General features: G+C 37.9%; 1 protein-coding gene across 9 annotated transcripts in view; it reads left to right on the top strand.

Moving 5' to 3' along the window:
- LOC120635379 (dynactin subunit 1) overlaps nt 1-25,338 on the top strand; it is a 69,643-nt gene that overhangs the window by 19,507 nt on the left and 24,798 nt on the right. For 7 of the 9 annotated variants that reach the window (XM_039906384.1, XM_039906380.1, XM_039906382.1 and 4 more), the window contains 14 exons: nt 1,615-1,726; nt 2,757-2,870; nt 3,814-4,011; nt 5,686-5,896; nt 10,576-10,721; nt 11,674-11,781; nt 12,730-12,801; nt 13,246-13,380; nt 14,718-14,850; nt 16,003-16,209; nt 17,171-17,255; nt 18,819-18,924; nt 20,124-20,286; nt 20,956-21,125. In XM_039906384.1, coding sequence (XP_039762318.1) covers nt 1,615-1,726; nt 2,757-2,870; nt 3,814-4,011; nt 5,686-5,896; nt 10,576-10,721; nt 11,674-11,781; nt 12,730-12,801; nt 13,246-13,380; nt 14,718-14,850; nt 16,003-16,209; nt 17,171-17,255; nt 18,819-18,924; nt 20,124-20,286; nt 20,956-21,125 — 1,960 coding nt within the window. Of the gene's footprint in view, nt 1-1,614; nt 1,727-2,756; nt 2,871-3,813; nt 4,012-5,685; nt 5,897-8,956; nt 8,980-10,575; nt 10,722-11,673; nt 11,782-12,729; nt 12,802-13,245; nt 13,381-14,717; nt 14,851-16,002; nt 16,210-17,170; nt 17,256-18,818; nt 18,925-20,123; nt 20,287-20,955; nt 21,126-25,338 lie in introns of all 9 variants that reach the window. The other 2 variants (XM_039906379.1, XM_039906385.1) reach the window with 2 other exon arrangements.

The following is a 25,338-nucleotide window of genomic DNA, read 5'->3' as shown; positions in this document are numbered from 1 at the left end:
ACAGTACATAACGTACCTCTAAAGTCTGTAAACTATTATTTCGGTTTTCATTTACACGTTGTAAAATATTACAGTAGTACTAGAGCTTTTCTGACAGCTCGTCTAGAGAAGTTCTGCCGCTATGCTTTATTTATGGCGCCAAGTATCATTGCTGAAATCCGGTCTAACGGCCGTGGTTGCTTAAGTAATTGCGGGCATATGAGGCTTAACACCTACGCCTCGCCTACAGGACGTGTGCCTTGCATGCCCTGCGAAGTGTTGCACCGTTTATAGGCGAGCATTTTCCACTCGGTTTGTGAGGCCATCTGCTTGAATATAGTTCAACCACATACCCAAGAAAGCGGGTACCCACCACCTACCATGACCCCACCAACCTCGCGGTTATATGGGCCGTCTGCGGAAGGGTGCCCGGTACTTGCTCGTAGCGTGTTCCCGGGTCACCTTCTTGACTCCCTACAAGTTCTTTGTTCTACGTCGTTGTCCCTGTTGTAGGCAGGTGGTAGGCAGGTGGAAATCGATAATATATTATGAAAATTAAGCTTAACTTGCTGTATGGTGTAATTTATAATTTCTTCAATCCGTTTAATCCACACCAAACAGAACACCGGCAATGTACCATCTACGCACGTTTCGTTCCGAAACCGGAGCATCCTCAAGAGATGTTGACTTTACATACAGATTCTCCTGCTGTTCGCGGAGTATAGCAAGTTAAGCTTAATTTTCATAACTTGTCCCCATTTGCCATTCTCCCCATTCTGGGGCTGGACGTCACTAGCACGGACTTACCGAGCTCCGTCGCGGACCGAAGCTGAACCAATTAGCGCAGTCCGTTGTCAGCGCTAAAGAAGAAAGCGGGCAGTCAGAGTCTGCCCGTGACATCCAACTTGACATCTCGTACCTCCGCAGTACCGTCGTGACCACGATCCACGCTGTTTTGACGGCTGCATGGCGCAGCGGGCAGCGACCCTGATTTCTGCGTCCAAGTCCGTGGGTTCGATTCCCACAACTGGAAAAATGTTTTTGTGATGAATGTTTTTCAGTGTCTGGGTGTTTATCTGTGTACAATAAGTATTTATGTGTATAATATTCTATAAAATATTCATCAGCTATCTTAGTACCCATAACACAAGCTACGCTTACTTTGGGGCTAGATGGCGTTGTGTGTATTGTCATAGTATATTTATTTATGCAACTGGTTCGAAATATCGACAAATCCCATAATATTACCGTGGTGTGTACCCGTTGAACTATATTTAAGAAATTTTGATTAACCACGAGAATCTTAGTTAAGGTATCTGCAGGGCTAGTACACGCAGGAGACAAGAATCATATCCCCCGATTATATCCTCTGACAGGGTATATAATTAACGTGTCCACCTGCTAAAGCAGGGGAACATGGAGAAGTTTACCTCCATTTATTATTATAGATACATTATTTGGATGTTATTTCCACTTGGGCGCCAGTGCTCTGGGAGGAGAACAATTTTTATCCCTTTCCCGGGGAGATAATTGTCTCCTGCCCATCTTAGCCGTGCTGCTTGGTCTGTCAATTATAACTATATAATTAAAACTTCACTAATATGAAGCTTGGTATTAGCGTGTGTTTGTACACAGTTCCAGAACTTCGCTGGCGAGTAGTCGCCAGTCGCTGACGTCATATGTCTCGCCCACCGCTGAACGGGCGGTCTCGCCTGACCTAACGGGCAAGAGGGCTTCCTTCGTTGAGGTATGGACCATGTGTTATTTGTTTATGATTCCCTGGTGTCACACATTCGGTTATTTCGTTGAGATATCCTTTCTCCGAAGTCTTTATCGAAGGTCCATTGGCGCATTGAGCAGCGTCCCTGCTTTCTGAGTCCAAGGCCGCGGGTTCGAATCCCACTTCTCCCCTGGAAACTGTTTGTTTGGACATGAACGTTTTTTTAGTGTCTGGGAGTTTATCTGTATGTTATAAGTATATAAGTGCTTTTTTGAACACAATGCACTGCATGCAATAATGGCTGAATGGCGGGTTCTGTTTCCATCGTTTATAAAAAGCTGAAGAGTTTGTTTGTTAGTTTACGTGATCGTTCGCGCAATCAAAAGAACAAACTCTCTCTCTGATCTCGGGAACTACTGGTCCGTTTTGAAAAATTCTATCAGTATTGCCCATTATATAACAAGGAATAGAATAGAATAGAATAGAAAAACTTTATTGCAACACAACAAAAAAAAAGGAAAATACAAGGAAAACAGTAATAGTACTTAGTGCTAGGGTGCAAAGGCGGCCTTATCACTAAAAGTGATCTTTTAAAGGCAACCTGAGCGTAAAGGAATTTAAAGGATATAAATATGTCATCAGGCTAAGACCAATAGGAGCAAAGAACCAATGAAGTATGTTTTAAAATTGTTTTTTTTTCTATTGAGGGCCTCCATGCGTGCGCTGCGTAAACGGTTAGAGATTCGACAAAATCATCTGTGACAAAGTTGTTCACTTTTGAAAGTTCTAAAAAAAAGTCCGCGACAGCATATGTCTATTTTCTAGGGTTTACTTATAAAATAATAAACAATTTCCATTGAATGAATTACTAATTTTATTTTATTTTTTTTATTTAACTCTTTCTTTGTGCACAACTATGAAGTTAGGAAAAAAAAATACAATAGAAATACAAAGACAGAAGTATAATACAAAACGCGGCCTTATCGCTTAGTAGCGATCATTTTATGTGGCCATCGCGAAGGCAACACTTTACAGCGATGGCAATTCCATTCGGCAGACTGGTTTCGTGGAGACCCTGACTCCCCAGTACACGCCGGGCCAGAGCATCACCTCCCCGCAGCCTGTGTCCAACGCAGAGGACAAATTGGCCAACATTCAAGCTCAGCAAGAGGTAAGTTGTCCAAGCACACATTGATCATGACAGAGCTCGTCCGGGGACTGCATGTCCGCAATACTTCCCCGGACGAGCTCTGCTCTGCTTGTTTCTGTGTTCCGGCCTAAAGGGCGTGGTTCCCGGTGTAGTTATAGGCCTTGTTTCTGTGTTCCGGCCTAAGGGCGTGGTTCCCGGTATAATTACAGGCCTTATTTCTGTGTTCCGGCCTAAAGGGCGTAGTTCCCGGTGTAGTTACAGGACTTGTTTCTGTGTTCCGGCCTAAAAGGCGTGGTTACCGGTGTAATTACTGGCCTTGTTTCTGTGTTCCGGCCTAAAAGGCGTGGTTCCGGGTGTAATTACAGGCCTTGTTTCTGTGTTCCGGCCTAAAGGGCGTGGTTCCCGGTGTAATTACAGGCCTTGTTTCTGTGTTTCGGCCTGAAGGTCGTGGTTCCCGGTGTAACTACAGGCCTTGTTTCTGTGTTCCGGCCTAAAGGGCGTGGTTCCCGGTACAGGAACACGAAGCCTAACTTTAGCGGTGATAGCGTATTGGGTAGGAGCCCAATCGACTTCGATTTCGATAACAATAAATCCCAAAATATAATGACGGCCGATTGGTGCAGTGCGACCATGCTTTCTGAGGCTGAAGGCCGCGGGTTCGATTCCCACAGCTGGACAATGTTTGTGTGATGAACATGAATGTTTTTCAGTGTCTGGGTGTTAACTATATATTATAAGTATTTATGTATATTATTCATATAATTATTCATCAGTCATCTTAGTTCGCCCATAACACAAGCTATGCTTACTTTGGGGCTAGATGGCGATGTCTGTATTGTCGTAGTATATTTATTTATTTATTTATTTATAATGTTATGGTAGAGTCACAACAAACAGTATACTTGACGTATCGATAGTGCTTATACAGTAGGTTTACTTGAAATAAATGAATTTTGAATTTCAGATCGTAGCATTAAAAACAGAAGTGGAAGATCTAAAAGAGAAACTAGAAACGTTGAAGGTGCGACGCGCAGAAGACAGGGAGAAGTTACGGGAGTTGGAAAGAGTCAGACTCCAGTTGGAGCAGGCGAATGAGTTTAAGGCCAAGATAATGGAGTCCCAGGCGCAATTACAGAGAGATTTGCAAAGGGCGAAGCAAGAAGTGAGTTTTCTGATAATCCATTTTTAACCTCCGACGCAAAAAAGGGGTGTTATAAGTTTAGTTGTGTGTGTGTCTGTCAGTGGAGTGCACAGAGAGTATGCACAGGGTAAGAGGTATAAAAGGTAGGTCAAGGAAATTCTTGACCTACCAATGCATACATTTAAAAAATGTGTAAAAACGCATCTAGTACAGCGAGGTTACATTTGATGAATTCCTCAATGACAAGGTAGATTGGAAGCAGCCAGCCTCGCTCTCATCTCCCGCAAGATAGCAAAATGATTGTAAATGTTGATGTTGGAAAAGAGCAACTACTGAGTTTCTTGCCGGCTCTTCTCGGTAGAATCTGCTTTCCGAACCGGTGGTAGAGTCACACAAACATGCATACTTGACGTTTCAAAAGTGCTTATAAAGTAGGCCTACTTGAAATAAATGAATTTGAATTTGAATTTGAAAAAACTTAAGGATAGAGACATTGTAAGAGTGTTAAAAAGCCTACCTTTAAGTATTTATAACTCGTACTGGGGATTTTCTTCATTCTATATCATCTGCATACCCTGTGTAAACCCTCTATGCACGCCACTGGTGTCTGTCTGTGGCATCGTGTGACGGTCGATTGGAGTACTAGCGGACTGTTACGGGCTATAGATGATTGCATATTTTTGACCACCTCTTTGGCACAGTGGTCAAAAAGCTGGAGGCTCCATGTTTGATTCCCGGCAGGAACAATTTGGGAATTTATATAGTTTCATGGTACATCAATTAATAAAGAAACTTAAAAAATAAATTTATAAATGAAGAATTTTATACAAACTTTCCACCCCCATTTAACCCTCTTAGGGTTGGAATTTTCATAAATCCTTTCGTAGCGGATGCCTACGTTGTAATAACTCTGATCTGTCAAGTGGTTAGAGCTGTGCGTTGATAGATCAGTCAGTCAGTCAGTCAGTCAGTCAGTCAGTCAGTCAGTCAGTCAGTCAGTCAGTCAGTCAGTCAGTCAGTCAGTCAGTCAGTCAGTCAGTCAGTCAGTCAGTCAGTCAGTCAGTCAGTCAGTCAGTCAGCGAGTCAGTCAGTCATTAATTAACGTTAAAGAAATATTTCTTTTGTTTTTTCCTAACTTTAAATATTAATTAATAAGCTACGTACGCAAAAATCTTCCATAATGAACAATTAGCGTAATGTAATCGAGATTAAAACAATAATATATTTTTTATTTATAATAAACAGGTTTAAATTTTAATTCTTTTTTTATAATTTTGATTACTGTTTTTACCTACACTTTGAGCAATTATCAAATTTGCAATAAATTTCATCTAAGTGTAGGTAAAAACACTAATAAAAATTATAAAAAATTGCAAAGTGTCGTCTCTTTTTTCAAATGTGTTTCATTGTAATATGGACCTTCGAAAAAGTAGATCGAAACTGCAACGTTTCCTACTAGATGACGCTACGGTCGCTATAAGACTGACGTGAAAGGCATATACTAATTCCGGCATCGACGGTAGGCGAGCCATAGCTTAATTGGAGAAAGCGCTCAGGCAGCGATTGCCAGAGAGTCGCAGGTTCAAATCCAGTCGGTTCCGAAAATTTTTATATGCATTTTAATTTTTAGGAATTTTTTTTTTAAGTCCCTCAGTCAGCTTTGCCTTTTATATATATAGATTTCTTAATATCCAGGTACGAGAAATCCAAGAAGCTTTGGACCAGCACAACGATGAGACAGCCGAGCTCCAAGAGGCGGCGGAAATGGCAGCTCTTGACAAGGAGATGGCTGAAGAGAGAGCAGAGTCACTTATGCTTGAGCTGGAACAGTGCAGAGATAAACTGGAAGAAGCCACGTTGGATCTACAGCTGATGCGAGCTGAGATGGAAGCCGGTGGCAATATACGTGAGTATATATAGCTTATTCTAACATACTAGCTGACCCTGCCTTAAAAGATATATATATATATATATATATATATATATATATGAATGAATGAATGAATGAATGAATACACTTTTATTGTACACCACAGAGAAAATTTACAGAGATACAAATACAACAGCACAATAAGGTAGAACGTACAATTTGGCGGCCTTATCGCTAAATAGCGATCTCTTTCAGGCAACCAAAGGCATACAAGAAAATGTAATAAGAAATAAGTAGGTGGTACAACAAACAAAATTAAATATTAGGATTTAAAACTAATTTAACATAAAAAAAAAAACATAAAACATAAAATAACATAAAAAATATATATATATATATATATACTGGATAATTTTTTTTTCAGTGCTTATTTATTTATTTATTAGCAATCCAACAGCGTTACAAACTATATTGGTTAAGGGTTTATCTTATCAGTAAAATAAGGCCAAATCTAGATTACATATATATAAACTGTGACAATAAAGCAATAGGTACAAGTACAACATATACAAAATAATCAGTTACGATATGCACAACAGCATGAATGAGTGTGAGTGTGCGTAAGTATATATGTTTGTTTTTTTTTTTTCTGTGTTCCTTCCTTTTTTTCCTTCGACATTGGGATCGAAGACTCAAATATGCTACGTGGATTGCATCCTGGTTGTTCTTTTTTTTTTTTTTGTGTTCCTTCCTTTTTTCCTTCGACATTGGGATCGAAGACTCAAATATGCTACGTGGAGTGCATCCTGGTTGTTCTTTTTTTTTTTTGTGTTCCTTCCTTTTTTCCTTCGACATGGGGATCGAAGACTCAAATATGCTACGTGGATTGCATCCTGGTTGTTCTTTTTTTTTTTTTTGTGTTCCTTCCTTTTTTCCTTCGACATTGGGATCGAAGACTCAAATATGCTACGTGGAGTGCATCCTGGTTGTTCTTTTTTTTTTTTGTGTTCCTTCCTTTTTTCCTTCGACATGGGGATCGAAGACTCAAATATGCTACGTGGATTGCATCCTGGTTGTTCTTTTTTTTTTTTTTGTGTTCCTTCCTTTTTTCCTTCGACATTGGGATCGAAGACTCAAATATGCTACGTGGAGTGCATCCTGGTTGTTCTTTTTTTTTTTTTTGTGTTCCTTCCTTTTTTCCTTCGACATTGGGATCAAATATGCCACGTGGATTGCATTCTGGTTGTTCTTTTTTTTTTTTATTACTTCTACATTGTGCAGAGTCTACTACCGGGTGCCTACTTCAATATCTTAACTATTTTAGACCTTACATTAAAAAAATTTATTTATGAAACACCATAACTTTTTTTTTTTTCTCTATTATTATGCCTATTTCGTTTTTGTTTTATTATTATTATTATTTTTTTTTTTCCCCCCTACATTTTCTGTCTTTGTTTAATTACATACTTTTATTAGCTAAAGACATACCAACAACTTCTTTTAAGTAATTTTACATGACAAAACTAATTACTCTGCTTTCTTTTTTTTCTCTCTCTTCCTTAAAAACTGTTGTTGCTGTGTGAATTAGTGCGGATATTTTAATATGTCATACATGAACCAAATTTAAGAACATATATATATATTTGTTATGTTTCACTTAACGATACAGAAATTAACGGCTACAAAAGATTAGTCCCCGGAAAAGATAATTATGGGCACCCTACAATAGCTCTCGGCTGTTAACTTGCGACCAACGTTTTTGGTCCTATCGTCGCAGCGGTGAATCCATAAAATAAAGCATAATAATAACTTAAACAATTTAAATTGAAAACCCGTTACTTACCTATGCATGCCACACATTACGATGTATTTTTTTTTAAATTCACAACATGTTAGCCCATGACTGCAAACTCACCTGGTGATAAGTGATGAAGCAGCCTAAGTTGGAGGTGGGCTATTATTTATTTAGGTAGATACCTATTACGAGTAGCCATGATTTGCTTATTTTAAGAGCGGACATGGTAAAAAAAGTAATGTGAAAAATTTAGTGGAAATGTGTTCTATTATCGATACAGAACCACCAAAAAAAAACCGCAGTTACGTTAAGTTACACCATTTATAACTTAATTTTTTATTAATATTTGATTTTTTGGATTCCTCTTAGACCGGAATAGGATAAGTATTGAAATATAACATTCATAAAAAAGAAAATGATCCGCGGTACGAAGTTCGCCGACACAGCTAGTCTATATATATAAAATAAAGTTGTGTTAGTTACACCATTTATAACTCAAGAACGGCTGGATAAATTTTTATGATATCTATTTTTTTGGATTCCTCTAAGACCGGAATAGAATAAGTCGAACGAACGAACGAAGTTCGTTGGGACAGCTAGTCCATGAAGTGTGCAAAGGAAAGCTTATCTCTATAAGTTTCTCAAATGGGAACTGGAAAAAAAATACAAGCTGCCATATATATGTTCCCAGTTTGCTCCACATTAAAAAACTACACTTTTATCAAAAAAAATTGGTCACTGCTAAATTACTACATTCTTGGATGGTATAACGTTTAAGAACACATTTTTGCTTTTGCGTAGTCAAACATCCGAAAAAAAAGTCACTAGTTGGCGCTTTTTTACCGTATTTATATTTTAATATTTTCTATAACTTCTGTATATTTTTATTTTATTTCTTATTATTTATTTTATGTTTTATTTTATTTCGTAGAAATTGTTAAACAGGGTAAAAATACATGCTGCCGTATATACTTGTATGTTCCCAATTTGCTCCAAATTAAAAAACTACACTTTTTAAAAAAAATTGGTCACTGCTAAATTACTACGTTCTTGGATGGTAAAACGTTTAAGAACACATTTTTCTTTTTGCGTAGTCATACATCCGAAAAAAAAAGTCACTATTTGGCGATTTTTTACCGTATTTTAAATCACTCGTCAGTCACATAGGTGGAAAATCTCACACTTGACAGTCAGCTTAACCGCACATGCACAATGATAATTATATTAATATTTTCTTTAACTTTAACACATTTTTATTTTATTTCTTATTATTTATTTAATGTTTTTTTTTTATTTCATAGAAATTGTTAAACAGCTAAAGCATGTACGTATTGTACAACAAGTCGATTGCCGTGTTAGTGTTTTATTATTTTTGTGATTTCAAAAAAATCATCTTGTTTTTTTACGCATATTTTATTCTAGTACTTAATATTACTTTAATCATTCCATTGATTATATTTTATTTTATTGCGTCATGCATTTTTTTTATTTTGACATTTATATTAGATATTCTGAATATTTTTTTTGTATGCAATTTCTGTGACTCACTTTGTATGTGCAAAATAATTATTACCTTTTTTTTTTTCATAATTTCTGCATGTTTTGTGTTTGTGCTTTGTGTTACAGTCTCCCTTGACGATATTGACAATTTTTCTATTTATCCAAGAAAATACGTTATTAAAATTATGAAAATAACGTAATAACATATTTTTATAAATTTAATTTTTTTGCGGCTTCGCTTTATTAAAATTGGTTTGTCATACCATAAAGTTTTCTGAGAAGAAATTAATGAAAGAACATTTTATTTTATTCTATTACCTAGTTATTACTTAGTTTAGTACAAATACTTGTTTAAAATACGCTATGCTAGCTTAATCGGCCTTAAGTATACATGTTAGGATTAAAAAGTTTATCTATACGTAGCCTTATCAGCTTTTAGAAAGCCAAACATAACGATTAGGGGTTCTAATATAGCTGATTATTCAGTAATTTTGTCCTGGAATCTAATAAAAATACAATTAATACAGCGATGCTATTATACAATTGAATTTATTAATGACAAGGTTATTTGACTCCGCTTTCATCTCCCACGAGGTAGGAAAATGAATGTTAAATTGCAAATTGTTAATGTCGGAAAAGAGCAACTGCTGAGTTTCTTGCCGGGCTCTTCTCGATAGAATCTGCCTTCCGAACCGGTGGTAGAGTCACTACGAACAGACAGACTTGACTTGTTAGCCTAGTAGAAAAAAAAATCATTAATTTTGAAAGGCCTTTTAAATTGTTTTAAATGACAATGTGAGATGGTGATAGCAAAAAGAAAACCCGGTTAAATTTCTTGTGAGCATCGCAAACGCGCCTTAGTATAAGACTAAGGCGCGTTTGGAACCCTTGTAGCTCTAGTCTTAAGTTTACGAAAGCAGTTATCACCATCATATAGCTACCATGTACAAATTTCCTAAGGAAAGTACGCATCAAAAAAATAACTATTTGTCTTTCACTTTCTAGTATTACAAAACACTGAATAACTATTCCAACGTTATGCCATATTTATTTGTAGAGTCTAATGAGTATAACTCAAGAACGATTATGACTTTCGTATATGAATATTATATTATCAATATTATGATATCAAACATGATTTCAGCCCCCCCCCGAATTTTAAGATACTTTTCGATTCTTGAGGGCATCGTAAACTTAAAAATAAAGTTGCAGCTAATACTGCTCACCCGTGAATCCCTTCGACTAAACCAATCGTTGCAAAACAATTAAAGTTATAGATGCCGTTGTGTTTGAAACATAAAAATAACCTAGCATATCATAGTTCCCCTACGAAGTCTTACTCCACATAACATAGTGACCTGACAGACTGTTGTGGGAGGCTCGCATGCTTAGTACATACAGCGTGGGCCTGTCTGACCAGAGCACCCCTACGCAGCGGGCGATGGCGGCGCGACGGGCTACGAGGTGCGTCAGCTTCAACAACAGAACGTGCGCCTGCGGGACACGCTTGTGCGGCTGAGGGATCTCTCCGCGCACGACAAGCACGCCATGCAGAAAATGCAGAAGGTAAGTGGGTCATAGCTTAGGGGCGAAGTAAGGTTTAAATGTTGATGAGGAGCTTAAGGGGCGTTGATGGGTCTTAAGGGGCGATAAAGGGGGTTGAGGGGCGATGAAGGGGATTAAGGGGTGATGTGGGGGCTTAAGGGGCGATCAAAGAGGTTGCGGGGTGATGAAGGGATTAAGGGCGATGAAGGGGGTTAAGGGGCGATGAAGGGGGTTAAAGGGCGATGAAGGGGTTAAGGGGCAATGAAGGGGGTTAGGGGCGATGAGGGGACTGTAGGGGTGACGAATGGGATTTAAGGGCAAATTTAAGGGCGAGTAAGATAATGTTATGCTATAAGTAATAGTAGGGGGGGTGAGAGCACCCTTTGGAACGGCACGTAAAACAGTCAGCAGGTACAGGCTTTTAGGTATGAAGTGGCAGAAGGTGATGGTGTGCGGACACGTTAGTGCAATTGCAGAAGGTAAGGGGGCTTTAGGGTTGAAGAAGGGACGAAGAGGGCATAGGATAAGTAAAAGGAAGGAAGTGAGGGCTCTTCGCCTTTGGAATGAGGGATAAGAGGCACGAATAAAATGCCAAAGTTAAAAGTAAGAGAAGGTGAAAGTGTAATTGATTTTTTTTTACCAAAGGTAAAGGGTAGGTTGCGGGAGGTAATGTCTTATTTTAGGTATGGCTTTGCAATCGTTTGCATCGTAAGGTTTGTATGACACGTCACGTAAACATGTGAAGTGAAATGGGAGTTGGTAAAATAGGAAAGTGATGTCGCATTAATTGGAGATCTTAACACAGATAAGTCAATAAATCCGATACCGCGTCTCCTAATAGTGTTTCGGTGAATTCCTTCCTTCCTTCTCCAGCTCTCGTCAGTGCTTGCGATTCTGTGCCAGCTTTCTTCATATTTGACCAGCTGATTTACTGTACTAAACGTTACTAAATACCTCAAATGTTTTATTTCAGGATTTGGAACAGTACAAGTCTGAAATCGCCGAGCTCAGCCGCACTAAAGAGAAGCTTTCAGCTAGAGTCGAAGAGCTGGAAGCGCAGGTAGCTGATCTTCGGGAACAGGTATGATTTATTTATTTTTTGACTGCCATTTGATGTTTATATGTGCATTTAAAATATTTATGTATATTATTCATTTGAATATTCATCAGTCATCTTAGTACCCATATCACAAGCTACGCTTATTTTGGGGCTAGATTTCGATGTATGTGTTGTCGTACTTTGACCCTGCTTTCTGAGTTCAAGGCCGTGGGCTTGATTTCCACAACTGGAGTAATGTTTATGTGATGAGCATGAATGTTTTTCAGTGTCTGGGTGTTTATCTGTATATTATAAGTAATTATGTGTATTATATTCATAAAAAAATATTCATCAGCTATCTCAGTACCCATAACACAAGCTACGCTTACTTTGGGGCTAAATGGCGATATGTGTATTGTCGTAGTATATTTATTTATTTATTTATTAAGGACACTAAAAATGTACATATTTACCATATACAGTAATAAACTTGTACAATATTAAACACATTCCCTTATATGTACATCGATAACAAGTGACCATGACATTCACAAAAATTAATAATAATAATGACATGTTAGCAAAAATTAAAATAATCATAAAGATAGGAAGGAATAGGTGTTCTGTATGTAATATATTATCTTATGGGAGGGCTCACCGATAGGTAAGCGATAAGCATTTTTTTAAATACCGGGTAAGTTAAAATGTAAATTGTTGATGTTGGAAAAGGGCAACTGCTTAGTTTCTTGCCGGCTTCTTCTCGGTGGAATCTACCTTCCGGACCGGTGGTAGAGTCACTACACACAGACAGACTTGACGGTTCAAAAATGCTTATATATTATATTAGGCCTACTTGAAATACATTAATTTTGTATTTTGAATTTTCAATCGTTACTTCCAGTAGGGACGGTAGGATATTATGAAGGGCTAATGAATGCAAAGCCTGTTTTTGTCCAAGCTATATGACAATATGACATCTCGCTGTTGCAGGTGGATGCAGCACTTGGAGCCGAGGAGATGGTGGAACAGCTAGCTGAAAAGAAGATGGGTCTCGAAGACCAGGTTTGTTCATTCCTATATAACTATACTACTAGGCTTCAAGGTCAACAACACATATCGACTAACTCCAGTAAACTAGATGGATAAATTAATAACAGTCAACGCCTAGTGACCCACTGTTTAAAAACGCTGCTGGCACCATTTATGGAAAAAAAAATGATTTTTTTACACTATAATATAATCACCTCACCTCACAACATCTCACTACCGCGTAATTCTCATGTACGCATCAAAAGTGCCTACTGGAATAAAGAAGAAGAATGATATAGATAAAAATATTTTTGACTTTGACTTTGACTTAATAACGCTTCGATGTTGTGAGCGAAATAAAACCTAAACACCACACCGAACGATTCATAACACTGAACGAATCGAGTGGCTGTTTCATGACGCTGCTGACACCATTTACATTAGCTGTGTGGTTATAGCGTTACGCCTAAATTTCAGGTGGAACTGCTGAAGCAAGACGTCCAAGAGTTGGAGGCGCTTCAAGAGGTCCACGAGCAATTGGTGGAGTCCAATCGGGAACTGGAGATGGACCTTCGCGAGGAGTTGGAGATGGCGCACGCTGCGACCAGGGAGGTGAGCCTTTGAGGTGGTGACGTCTCTTCATCATCATTATAAAACCATTCAAAATTCAAAAATTCAAAATTCAAAATTCATTTATTTCAAGTAGGCCTTAATATAAGCACTTTTGAAACGTCAAGTCTGTCTGTGTGTAGTGACTCTACCACCGGTTATGAAGGCAGATTCTACCGAGAAGAAGCCGGCAAGAAACTCAGCAGTTGCTCTTTTTACAATTTACATTTTTCATTTCAAAATTCATTTTTCTATCTTGTTGGAGATGAAAGCGGAGCCGGATGCTTCCAAGCAACCTTGTCATTACAGGTCCACTACAGTGGTACCATTTCATAGTGTGTGTTAAGGTTGAGTATTAGATTTTTTTATTTTTTTTTAAATCATTAGTATCGGTCCTCTCCCACAATGAGAACGGGTTAAGGCCGAGTGGCGCAGTGGGCAGCGACCCTGCTTTCTGAGTCCAACGCCGTGGGTTCGATTCCCACAGCTGGAAAATGTTGGATATTGGATGTCTGGATGTTTATCTGTTTATTATACAGTATTTATGTATATCTATATACATAAAAGACAAAGTGTGTGGGTGTGTTCCGTATAGGCTCCGAAACTATTGGACCGATTTCAATGAAACTTTCAGGGAATCTCCGGATTGACCTGGCGAGTAATCCTGTAAAGTTTGGTGACGATCGGAGCACTAATATTTTTGAACTGTCAAACTGTCAAATACAGCTTTTATTTACTATGATGATATTGTATTGTTGGGTGTACATGGGTGTAGATAATGATCTTCACCCGCTCGAGAAGAGAATAGAAGATAATGAATACGCAGATAAATAAATGATTTAATATATTATGAGACATAAATAAAAAGTTTAATGATGTAAGTTTATTGTTTAAATAAAATAAAACAAAATCTAGCCCGGCAAAGCGGGCTGGGTACGCGAGCGTATTATTCATAAAAATATTAATCAGTCATCTAAGTACCCATAAAATAAGCTACGCTTACTTTGGGGCTAGCCGGCGATGTGTGTATTGTGTCGTAATATATATATTTATTTATTTAATAAGGCCGTAGTCCATCACGCGGATTGGTGGACTCCACACACCTTTTAGAACATTATTGAGAACTCTTAGGCGTGCAGGTTTCATTACGATGTTTTCCTTCACCGTTGAAGCTATTGATATTTTAATTGCTTAAAACGCACATAACTTAGAAATGTTAGATGTGCGTGCTGGGATTCGAACTCGGTCCCCCGAAAGAGAAGTCGAAGTCCTACCCACTCGGCTATGACCGCTTCTTATCAAGAAATTATAAAATTGTAACGCTTCTTAATATTTTACAGGCGGTAAGAGAACGCGAGGCCGCGCAAGAGACAATAATGGACAGAGATTCCACCATTGTGAAGTTCAGAGAACTGGTGCAGAAGATGACTGAGCAGTACAATGAGATGAGGGTGCAACTGGAGTCCAAACAAGGTATCCGATATTAACTCATATTAACTTACAGTCTAAAGTCAAAGTCGAAGTCAATAATATCTTTATTCAAGTAGGCCCGGCCCATAGACGGCACTTTTGATAACTTCTATAAAAGTCCACTTGTGGACTAAAGGCCACTCCCAACAGGAGGGTTTGCCCGTAATCACCACGCTGGGCAGACGGGTTGGTGACCGAAATTGTAGTAGTAGCACAGAGAACGATGCCGACCGCTCTACGTTATATTCCTTTGAATAGAATAGAAGAAGTGTTTATTACATGTATAATAATGTTTTTAATACTCCCTGCAATGGGTAGTTGAAATAAAGACAACATAAATAATAAAAAACATTTAAAAATAATTTCTTCTTAAAATAAACTCTTAAAAAATTTTCTATATATGAACTCGAGAAAAGAGTTCTTTACACATATACAAAAGGAAAGCTAAGTTAACAAAACAAACGATAGTGCATATGTTATCTTTTATTTTTAAACAAGCAAATCTTTGTAAATATATAATTGGAATCTTGAAATCGTCTCCAACGATTTTCATGAAATTTAGTATACAGGCGATAACTCGATCTAGCTAGGATTCATTTTTAGAAAATGTCATTTTATTTGTTTTCCGGTAATAACCGATTTGGTGCAGACGAAGTTCCACTGTGTGGGTCAGCTAGTATAAAATAATACATATATGCACTTATATATGACTTGCGCATATATAAAATATAAATAAATATACTACGACAATACACACATCGCCATCTAGCCCCAAAGTAAGCGTAGTTTGTGTTATGGGTACTAAGATAGCTGATGAATATTTTTTTATGAATATAATACACATAAATACTTATAATATACAGATAAACATCAAGACCCTGAAAAACATACATGTTCATCACACAAACATTTTCCAGTTGTGGGAATCGAACTCACGGCCTTGGACTCAGAAAGCAGGGTCGCTGCACACGGGGCAAACGGCCGTCAAATATAATAACACTTTACCGAATTTTTAAATATCGCCATTACAAACCGAATTCCTATTTCCAAATCTAACTTAACTTAAAAACATCTCGGGACCGAACGCGCTGGGAACCCTCGTAGCATTATTTCATAAGTTGAAATCATTATTAAAAGAATTGCTCTCGCCATCAGGTTCACCAGCTCCCAGTGAACAGGAAGTGAGCTCAGAAACCGGCGCGAGATCCTCGCCGCCAGCTGAACTCGGCTCCCTGGTTCAGCAGTCGAGAGCATCCACCCGTTCTATCGACCTTCAGCTTCGGGCCTTGGACCTAGCCCAGGCTCGAGCTCGAGCTGATATGCTAGCTGCTTGTCTGCCCGACCACTTCATGTCTTCCAATGGTAAGTAAAAAAGTCTGATTGCATAAGTTAAAAGCACAGAATGTACACGACTACTATTGAAGCATCGTGGTTACTACACGATTGATGAATTCCTAAACGACAAGGCTGCTTGGAAGCAGGCCACTCCGTTCTCGTCTCTCACAGAACAGAAAAATTCTAAAGATCGTTAAACTTTAAAATGATGTTAGAAAAGAGCAATCTGCTGAGTTTCTTGCCGGCTCTTCTCAGTGGAATCTGCCTTCCGAACCGGTGCTAGAGTCACTACAAACAGACTTGACGTTTCATAAGTGCTTATTAATTAGGCCTACTTGAAATAAATTAATTTTGAATTATTATTTATTTTTTAATAACACTCCACTTTAGTAGTGTTTCACGAACAGACGGTTGGTTACTTCATTCATTTAGCAGTTGACAGTAATTATTTTACTTCTAATGTTCTAAACGTTTGCCGAGAAACTAGAAAACGACATTAACAATAGAAAAAAGGCATTGTTTGAATTATTGAAGGGCAACTGTCAAAGCTTTTTTTAGAAATACTAAAATGTTGACTGTAGCTTACTTCATGGTGTCGGTTTTTCGTGACGGTTTGCGCGCGCATCGTGAAATTTCACTCTCTTCATTTTTGCCTAACGCGCCAAAAGAAGTATAACTTCAGTGTGTGTACTTATGTACACGCGTTAGAAGTTTAACTTCTTTGGCGTAACAAGATAAAAATCTTTAAAAAAAAATTTATCTCTCGCCTTATTCTACGTTTGTAGAGAAAACGACACTAACAATAGAAAAAAGAGATTGTATGAATTATTATAAGTCAACTGTTTAACCTTTTTTAGAAATACTAAAATGTTGACTATAGCTAACTCCATGGTGTCGGTTTTTTGTGACGGTGTGCGCGAAAAGACGTATAACTTCAAAAAAAAAAACGAGCGGTGTTGATTGTATATTAACATTTTTTTATTTCCAGGCGACCACGACGCTATTATGTTCATTCTGCTGCTGCAACGGTTGAACACAAAAGCTGAAATCATATTGGGACAAATTCGCGAAAAGTAAGTACCACAGTAACTAATAATTTAATCTGCCTATGAATGTTGTACCTGCACGGCCAGCATGGGCAGTAGGCAGTTATATACCCGGGGACGAGATAAAAATTTATCTTCTCCCACAGCTTAATCAATTCTCAGAGCACTGGCGCACGAGTGGAAATAATATCCAAATAATATTGGATAGAAGCAGGCGTTACTTTGCGTAAACCCATAATATATTATGAAAATGAATCTTAATTTGCTATACTCCGCGAATAGCAGGAGAATCTGTATGGTGTAATTTATAATTACTTCAATCCGTATACTCTACACCAAACAGATCCTCGGCGGTCCTCTACGCACGTTTCGCTCCGAGACCGAAGCATCATCAGGAGATGTATACTTTACAATGAATAATTGTCAAGATAATTGTCAGGAGATGTTGACTTAACAATTATTCATTGTAAAGTCATATATAATTAAAAAAAACACAGACAGAAGCAGTATACAAAAGGCGGCCTTATCGCTTAGTAGCGATGCCAGGCAACCTTGGGATAAGGAAAACATGAGGGTAACAGACAGAATAGAGAGTTAAATAAAAAAATTAAAACTACAAACCACGGCGCGTAGGTACAAAACAATCAGAAATTATATAAAAAACTTGAGGGTAAATTTATGAATACTTCATACTGTCATATATAGCCATGGTCGCACTCAGATTTTGTGATGAAACTTCAATGGGGCCCTTATGTAAATAATTTATCGAACAGGCTTAGTTCTGCTGCCTATGCGGTAAAGAAGATACGCCATATGACCGACGTAGAAACTGCGAGACTGGTATATTTTAGTTACTTTCACAGCATTATGTCATATGGAATTTTACTTTGGGGTAATGCTGCTGATATTAGCACTATTTTCGTGCTGCAGAAGAGGGCTGTTCGTTCTATCTACAAAATGGGTCCGAGAGAGTCATTGAGAGATAAATTTAAAGATTTTAAAATAATGACAGTGTATAGTCAGTACATATTTGAAAATTTAATGTACGTTCATAAAAACATTTCTAAATTTAAGAAAAAATGTGACTGCAATAATTTAAACATTAGAAGTAAGAATAAACTTACAGTGCAATATACTAGGTTACATAAAATTCATAATTCGTTTAAAGGAAATTGCATACAATTCTACAATAAACTACCAATTGTCATCTTGGAGATGTCTCTTAAAAAGTTCAAAGTTTGTATTAAACGTAAGCTTATAGAAAAGTCCTATTATAGTATAAAGGACTACGTAAACGATAAAAAAGCTTGGGTGTAAATTATTGCTCTAACCAGGTTGCTCTTCTAATAATTTAAAATGACATTGTGAGATGGTGATAACAAAAAAAAAAAAACACCCGGCTAAGTTTGTTGTGGGCTTCTTCTTAGACCAGGACGAACCCTCGTAGCTTTAGTTTTAAGTTTACGAATGTGGTTATCGCCATCATCTCACTACCGTGTGGTTCTTATGTACGCATCAAAAGTGCCACCTGTGGGCCTACTTGAATAAAGATATTTTTGACTTTGACTTTGACTTTGAAACCTTTTGCAGGTTCCCAGCTGTGAACGTGTGGGATAAGGAGTCCATCATGAAGACCCACACGGCAGTTCAGTACAGTTTCCGCTGCCAACTGGAGTATCAGCTGCAGATGATACAAGTATGTTATTACCACAATCGAACCTGTTTCTAGTTCGAGCTCGGGATAATGGGATAATAGAAGAGATAATGGTACCATAAAATACTTCTTATTTGGTACCATAAAATAATTCTTAAATATTAATGTATATCTATCTATATACAGTATAATCTCACTGATCCGGCACTTCGATAGATCGGCACGTCCAATAATCCGGCACCCTCCGCCCACGCCTCCCTTTCCCCTCTATACCTGTGCGCTTTGGTCGCTGCGCCATCGACTAGCGGTCTAACCTCAAAACTTATCTAACGTGCTAACGTATTGTTTCTTTCAAGTGTGACTAGTTTATAGTTAAAAATGTCAAATAAACGGATTACATACATTTATTCTCTCTATGAAATGCTTTATTATGACTTTTTCAGTATAACCCAGTAATCCGAACATTCCAATAATCCGGCACCCTCCGGTTTTTAATAGTGCCGGATTAGTGAGATTACACTGTATATATAAAAGAGAAAGTGTGTGGGTATGTTTCATATAGGCTCCGAAACGGCTGGACCGAATTCAATGAAACTTTCAGGGAATCTCCAGATTGACCTGGCGAGTAATCCTGTAAAGTTTGGTGACGATCGGAGCACCCCTATTTTTGTCTATATATATAAAAGAGAAAGTGTGTGGGTATGTTCCGTATAGGCTCCGAAACGGCTGGACCAATTTCAATGAAACTTTCAGATAATCTCCGGATTGACCTGGCGAGTAACCCTGTATAGTTTGGTGACGATCGGAGCACTCCTATTTTTGAACTGTAAAACGGTCAAATACAGCTTTTATTTACTATGATGATATTATATTGTTGGGTGTACATGGGTTTAGATAATGATCTTCACCCGCTCGAGAAGAGAATAGAAGAGAATGAATACGGAGAGAAATAAATTATTTAATATATTCTGAGACTTAAATTAAAAATTTAATGATGTAAGTTTATTGTTTAAATAAAATAAAGCAAAATCTAGCCCCGGTGTATTCCATGAATGTTTTAATACCTGATAATCAACAGTTGCATAAATAACTATTAATTAATTTGATTATGTGTCAGAGATTACGTAGGACCTAGGTCTCAAATTTTGTACTCATTTATCGAAGGATACTGAACTCTACCATAGGTCACCAATGAACAATTGTCACGGTTGAACACCATGCATATTCTGTATCTGTTATAGTGTATGGTGTGCATGTGGAGCGGTGCCCTTGAGACCTGCACCCCGGAACTGCTGTTGCGTGCTGCGTCAGCGTTACCTGATGCTGCCCAACAGGAACGCGCCCTGGACGCGGCGGCTCAACTCCTAAAGACCAACGAGTTGGACGAGAACTGCTCCCTGGATGGTACCACAATAATCCCATTAATAACAAACGTGTGGTATGATTTGTGTCGTGTGGTGACGGCAGATCAGCATTAGACGACCTCCATGGCGCAGTGTTGAGCGCTGTGGTTTTAAATGGAAGGTCCCGGGTTCGGTCCCAGTGGAGGCAATTTGGGAACTTATAATTTCTGATTTTTTTTTGGTCTGTTCCGGTTTTGGCCGTGGCTTATTACTACCATACCGATAAAGATAATTTTAGCGCTCCGGTACGAAGTCGAGTATTTTTTTAATATATTTCATTGTTCACCATAACATATTGATAAGTTTACCAATGACATTAAAAATATTGGGCAGGTACAAAAGGCGGCCTTATCGCTAAAAAGCGATCTCTACCAGGCACTTCTTATTCCACTACAAATTAGAAAATCAAGAGTAGTGGGCAGAGACCCTGCTTTCTGAGTCCAAGGCTGTGGGTTCGATTCCCACAACTGGAAAATGTTTGCGCGATGAACATGAATGTTCAGTTCAGTGTCTGGGTGTTTATTTCTATATTATAAGTATTTATGTATATTATTCATAAAAATATTCATCAGTCATCTTAGTACCCATAACACAAGCTACGCTTACTTTGGGGCTAGATGGCGATGTGTGTATTGTCGTAGTATATTTATTTATTTATTTATTATTTCAGGTATGGAGCGTTGCTGGTCGTACCTATCGGCGATGTGGTCAGCGTTGAGCATGGGTGCGGTGGAGGGCGCCGGATGTGCGCGCGAGGTGCTCTTGCACGCATGCGCGGCGATTGACGCACTTGCGCGCGCTTTGTCGGCCGACGCTTCCGCCCTCTCGCACGCCACACAAGTGGGTTTTTTTTTAATTATCATCATCCTCTTATACATCCCTACTAATATTATAAATGTGAATGTATGTTTGTTTGTAACGCTTTCACGCAAAAACTACTTAACCGATCCTCATGAAACTTTGTACACATATTCCTGAAGGTATTAGAAGTCATATAGGATGCTTTTTATCCCGAATTTAAGCTCAGTTGTTTTGGCAGAGGGGACGAAAGTGTTTGACGATTTTACACCATAACGCCGTCAAATGATAACCGATTTGAATAATTACTTTTGTACTTTAGAGGTTATAATGCTTGTTTAATTGTTATTTTTTTTTTAAACTACACCATATCTTTTTTTATATAAGAATACACAACTTAAAAATTCCAGTAGAATTACACCTAAATTGAATGCCACATGTCTTTCGAAAAACAAAACAAATGCAGACAAAGTCGCGGGCAACAGCTAGTATAATATTCAATATAAGGCTTGCAGCACACTTATACTTAATTTTATTTTTTTTTTATTTTTATTTTTAGATGTTTTTTTTTGTTGTCAATTATTTTCGATATTTTGTTACTTACTGTGTAATATTGTGTGTGTTTCTCTGTTATTTTTATAGTGTTTTTGTTAGCAGCTGGCGGATTAGGAAAATATTTGAGATACCTAATTTTTTTTTTTAATCTTTTTCTTCGGTACCTATAATTAGATTGTAATTATTAAATAGTATATTATATATTTTTATTATTATTATTATTTATTATTTATTATATGTCGTCAAACGGTGTAGATAGTGATTGTTTTCAGTCTTTGTCTTCTAGTGATGATAGTTTTCACAGTACATCTTTCCTTCCGCTTGATGTAACCATTGATTCTTGTTTCTCAGATTGCCTGAAAACCTTTAATGTCATTCATATTAATGCTCAAAGCATTCCGGCTCACTATCCTGATATGCTTGCATCTTTTGATTCCCGTAATTTACACGCCATTCTTGTGTCTGAGTCCTGGCTAAAAACGTGTTTACCTTCAACATCATACTCACTGCCAGGTTTTCGGCTCATCCGCAATGACCGGGTTGGTAAAGGAGGTGGTGGAGTAGCGATCTACTTGCGTTCTCATATTCCTTTCTCTATAGTTAGCTTGTCTTCACAACCCCCGCAACCTGATGCGGCTGAGCACTTAATGGTGGAAGTTCTCCTATCGCATACCAAAATTCTTCTCGGTGTTTTTTACTGCCCGCCCTCTGTTTCTAATTACTTTTGCTCATTAGAATCAATGTTTGAAAAATTTGTCCCCTTGTACAGCCACTCTATTATTATGGGTGATTTTAACACGTGTTTACTTAAAGATGATTTTCGTAGCAAGAAATTAATGTCAGTTGCGGAATCCTGTAATTTATCTGTTCTGCCTCTTACTGCAACACATTACTCGCCTGGCTGTACTCCCTCTCTTCTTGACCTTATAATGGTTTCTTCTCCGGACTTTGTCTTTAAGCACGGCCAGTGTCCTGCTGATGCATTTTCCTATCATGAATTGATATATCTTTCCTACAAAATACGTCCTCATAAAGCAAAATCGAGAATACTTCTGCAGCGTAACTTTGGAGGGATTGACAAGAGTCGCCTTTGTAATGATGCCAGCCTCTTGGATTGGAATGCTATCACAGCTGTTGACTTAATTGATCAGAAGGTTGAGATATTTAATACTCTTGTAACGCAGCTTTATGATACGCATGCTCCGATAAGATCTATTAAGATGAAGCACTTGCCAGCACCGTGGTTGTCGGCTGAAATCAAAGTCTCAATGAATAAAAAGAACTCCGCAAAATACAAATACAAAGTTAATAACTCGGTTGATAACCGTTTAAAGTACCATAAATTACGGAATCGCTGTAATACATTGTGTAGAGATGCCCAACGACGCCACATACATAAATCAGTCGAAAGTGGTAGCACTGCTAAAACGTGGAAGTTTCTCGAGTCACTTGGAGTTGGTAAATCATCTAATAAGACTTCTTTTAACATTGATATTGAACTCCTGAACAAACATTTATCTACCTCCGATACAATAGATGGTGTCGATAAAGAAAATACACTTAGAACTCTTTCTTCTCCCTCAACTCCAAACTTTCTCTCTTTTAACTTCGAGTCTTTCTCTGAATGTGATGTTAAGAAGAGTATAATGTCCATCGCCTCGAATGCTGTCGGTACTGATTGCATTAGCCGTAATATGATCATTCCTATTCTTGATGTTATTTCTCCCATTTTAACTCATATTCTGAATTTTTCAATCTGTTGTAGCAAATTTCCCGATGCGTGGAAAAATGCTCAGATTATTCCTCTCCCTAAAAAGGCTAGACCTGTTTCTCTTTCAGATTTCCGTCCCATTTCGATTTTACCTTTCTTGTCAAAAGTCCTTGAAAAATTAGTTTACAAGCAGTTAAGCCTATTTCTTAATAAAAATAATCTTCTTAGTCCCTTGCAATCGGGATTTCGTCCTGGTCATAGTACGGTTACAGCATTGGTCAAAGTCACCAATGACATTCGGTGGGCGATGGATAATAAGCAGCTTACTGTTCTGACTCTGCTTGATTTTAGTAACGCTTTCAATACCGTTGACTATGATATCTTGCTTAGTCTTCTGCGCTCTATTAACATATCTCCATCGGCGATAGACTGGTTTCGGAGTTACCTCATTGGTCGTCGACAACGCATTCGGACTGATGAGTCCGTTTCATCTTGGTGTGATGTTACGGCCGGGGTACCTCAGGGTGGCGTGTTATCTCCTTTACTATTTGCCATATTCATTAATTCTATCACTCAAAAAATAGCTTCTCTCTATCACATGTATGCAGATGATGTCCAGATTTATCGCCACTCAACTTTTGAAAATCTTGGCTCTGCTATTACTGCTGTTAATGTTGACCTTTCACTGATCTGTGAATGGAGCAAGCAGTATGGGCTGAAGGTGAACCCCGCAAAATCACAATCAATAATTATTGGCAGTCCGGGAATGATTTCAAAAGTTGATTGGCAGAACATCCCTTCTATTGTTTATAATGGTGTCGCTATTCCTTTTAGTGCCACCGTTAAAGATCTTGGCATTCAAATAGATCAGGATTTATCATGGTCAACGCATATTAAGGAGCTGAGTAAGAAAACTTTTGCGACAATGCAGTCATTGCGACGCCTACGTGCTGTTCTGCCAATCCCAACCAAAGTTATGATAGCCCATTCTCTCCTTCTCTCAATTCTCGATTATGCGGATGCATGCTTTCTTAATTTGACTGAAGACCAGATTAACAAACTTGAGCGTCTCCAAAATCTTGCTATTCGGTTCATATTTGGCCTACGCAAATATGACCACGTTTCCGAATTTCGACAAAAACTCAAGTGGCTCCCTATTCGCCGTCGCCGGGATTTGCATGTACTTTCGCTTCTGTACTGTGTTTTATTTCATTTAAAAACTCCTTCTTATCTTAAGGAGAAGTTTACTTTTCTGGGAGTGCAATCTGATTTAAGATCGTGTCGCGCGCTGACTCTGAGTACGCCTTTTCATAGAACTAAGTTCTATGAGCACTCGTTTACAGTGCAAGCCATAGCGCTATGGAATGCGCTCCCAATAGACATAAGGCAGTCTAAGACACTTTGTATTTTTAAGAAAGCTGTCAAAAACCACTATAGTTTGAATTGAAGACGACTTGTAATAGTATTTACTGTTGTTAATGTATTTATGATATGTTATAGTATATATTAGTTTATTATTATTTTTTATTATTTAATTTATTATGTATTATTTTATTTGTGTAATCTAGTTTAAGTATTAGTATGTAGTTATTAGTATGTATTTTTTTTTAATATGCACAACCTGCAGTATGTTATCCTTTTGTTTTCCTTATCCTAAGGTTGCCTGGAAGAGATCGCTACGAAGCGATAAGGCCGCCTTTTGTATACTTCTTCTGTCTGTGTTTTCTTTTATTCTTTTTTTGTATTTTTATTTGTGTGCAAATAAAGAGTATAAATAAAATAAATAATATATTATACTAGCTGTTGCCCGCGACTTCGTCTGCTTTGATTTTGTTTTTTGATGTGGCATTCAATTTAGTTGTAGTTCGAAAAAAATTTAAAGTATTCAGTATGGCTAAGCCTCAAATGAGGGGTTTGCTGCTGTCTGCTGAGGAGTTCTTTCCTCTATCTCAAACCAAATTCATCAGATCTACACAAAGTTTGGGCAAA

The sequence above is a fragment of the Pararge aegeria genome, chromosome 26 (genome assembly GCF_905163445.1).
Source record: "Pararge aegeria chromosome 26, ilParAegt1.1, whole genome shotgun sequence".
Classification (NCBI taxonomy): domain Eukaryota; kingdom Metazoa; phylum Arthropoda; class Insecta; order Lepidoptera; family Nymphalidae; genus Pararge; species Pararge aegeria.
This window is presented reverse-complemented; position numbering and strand designations above follow the sequence as displayed.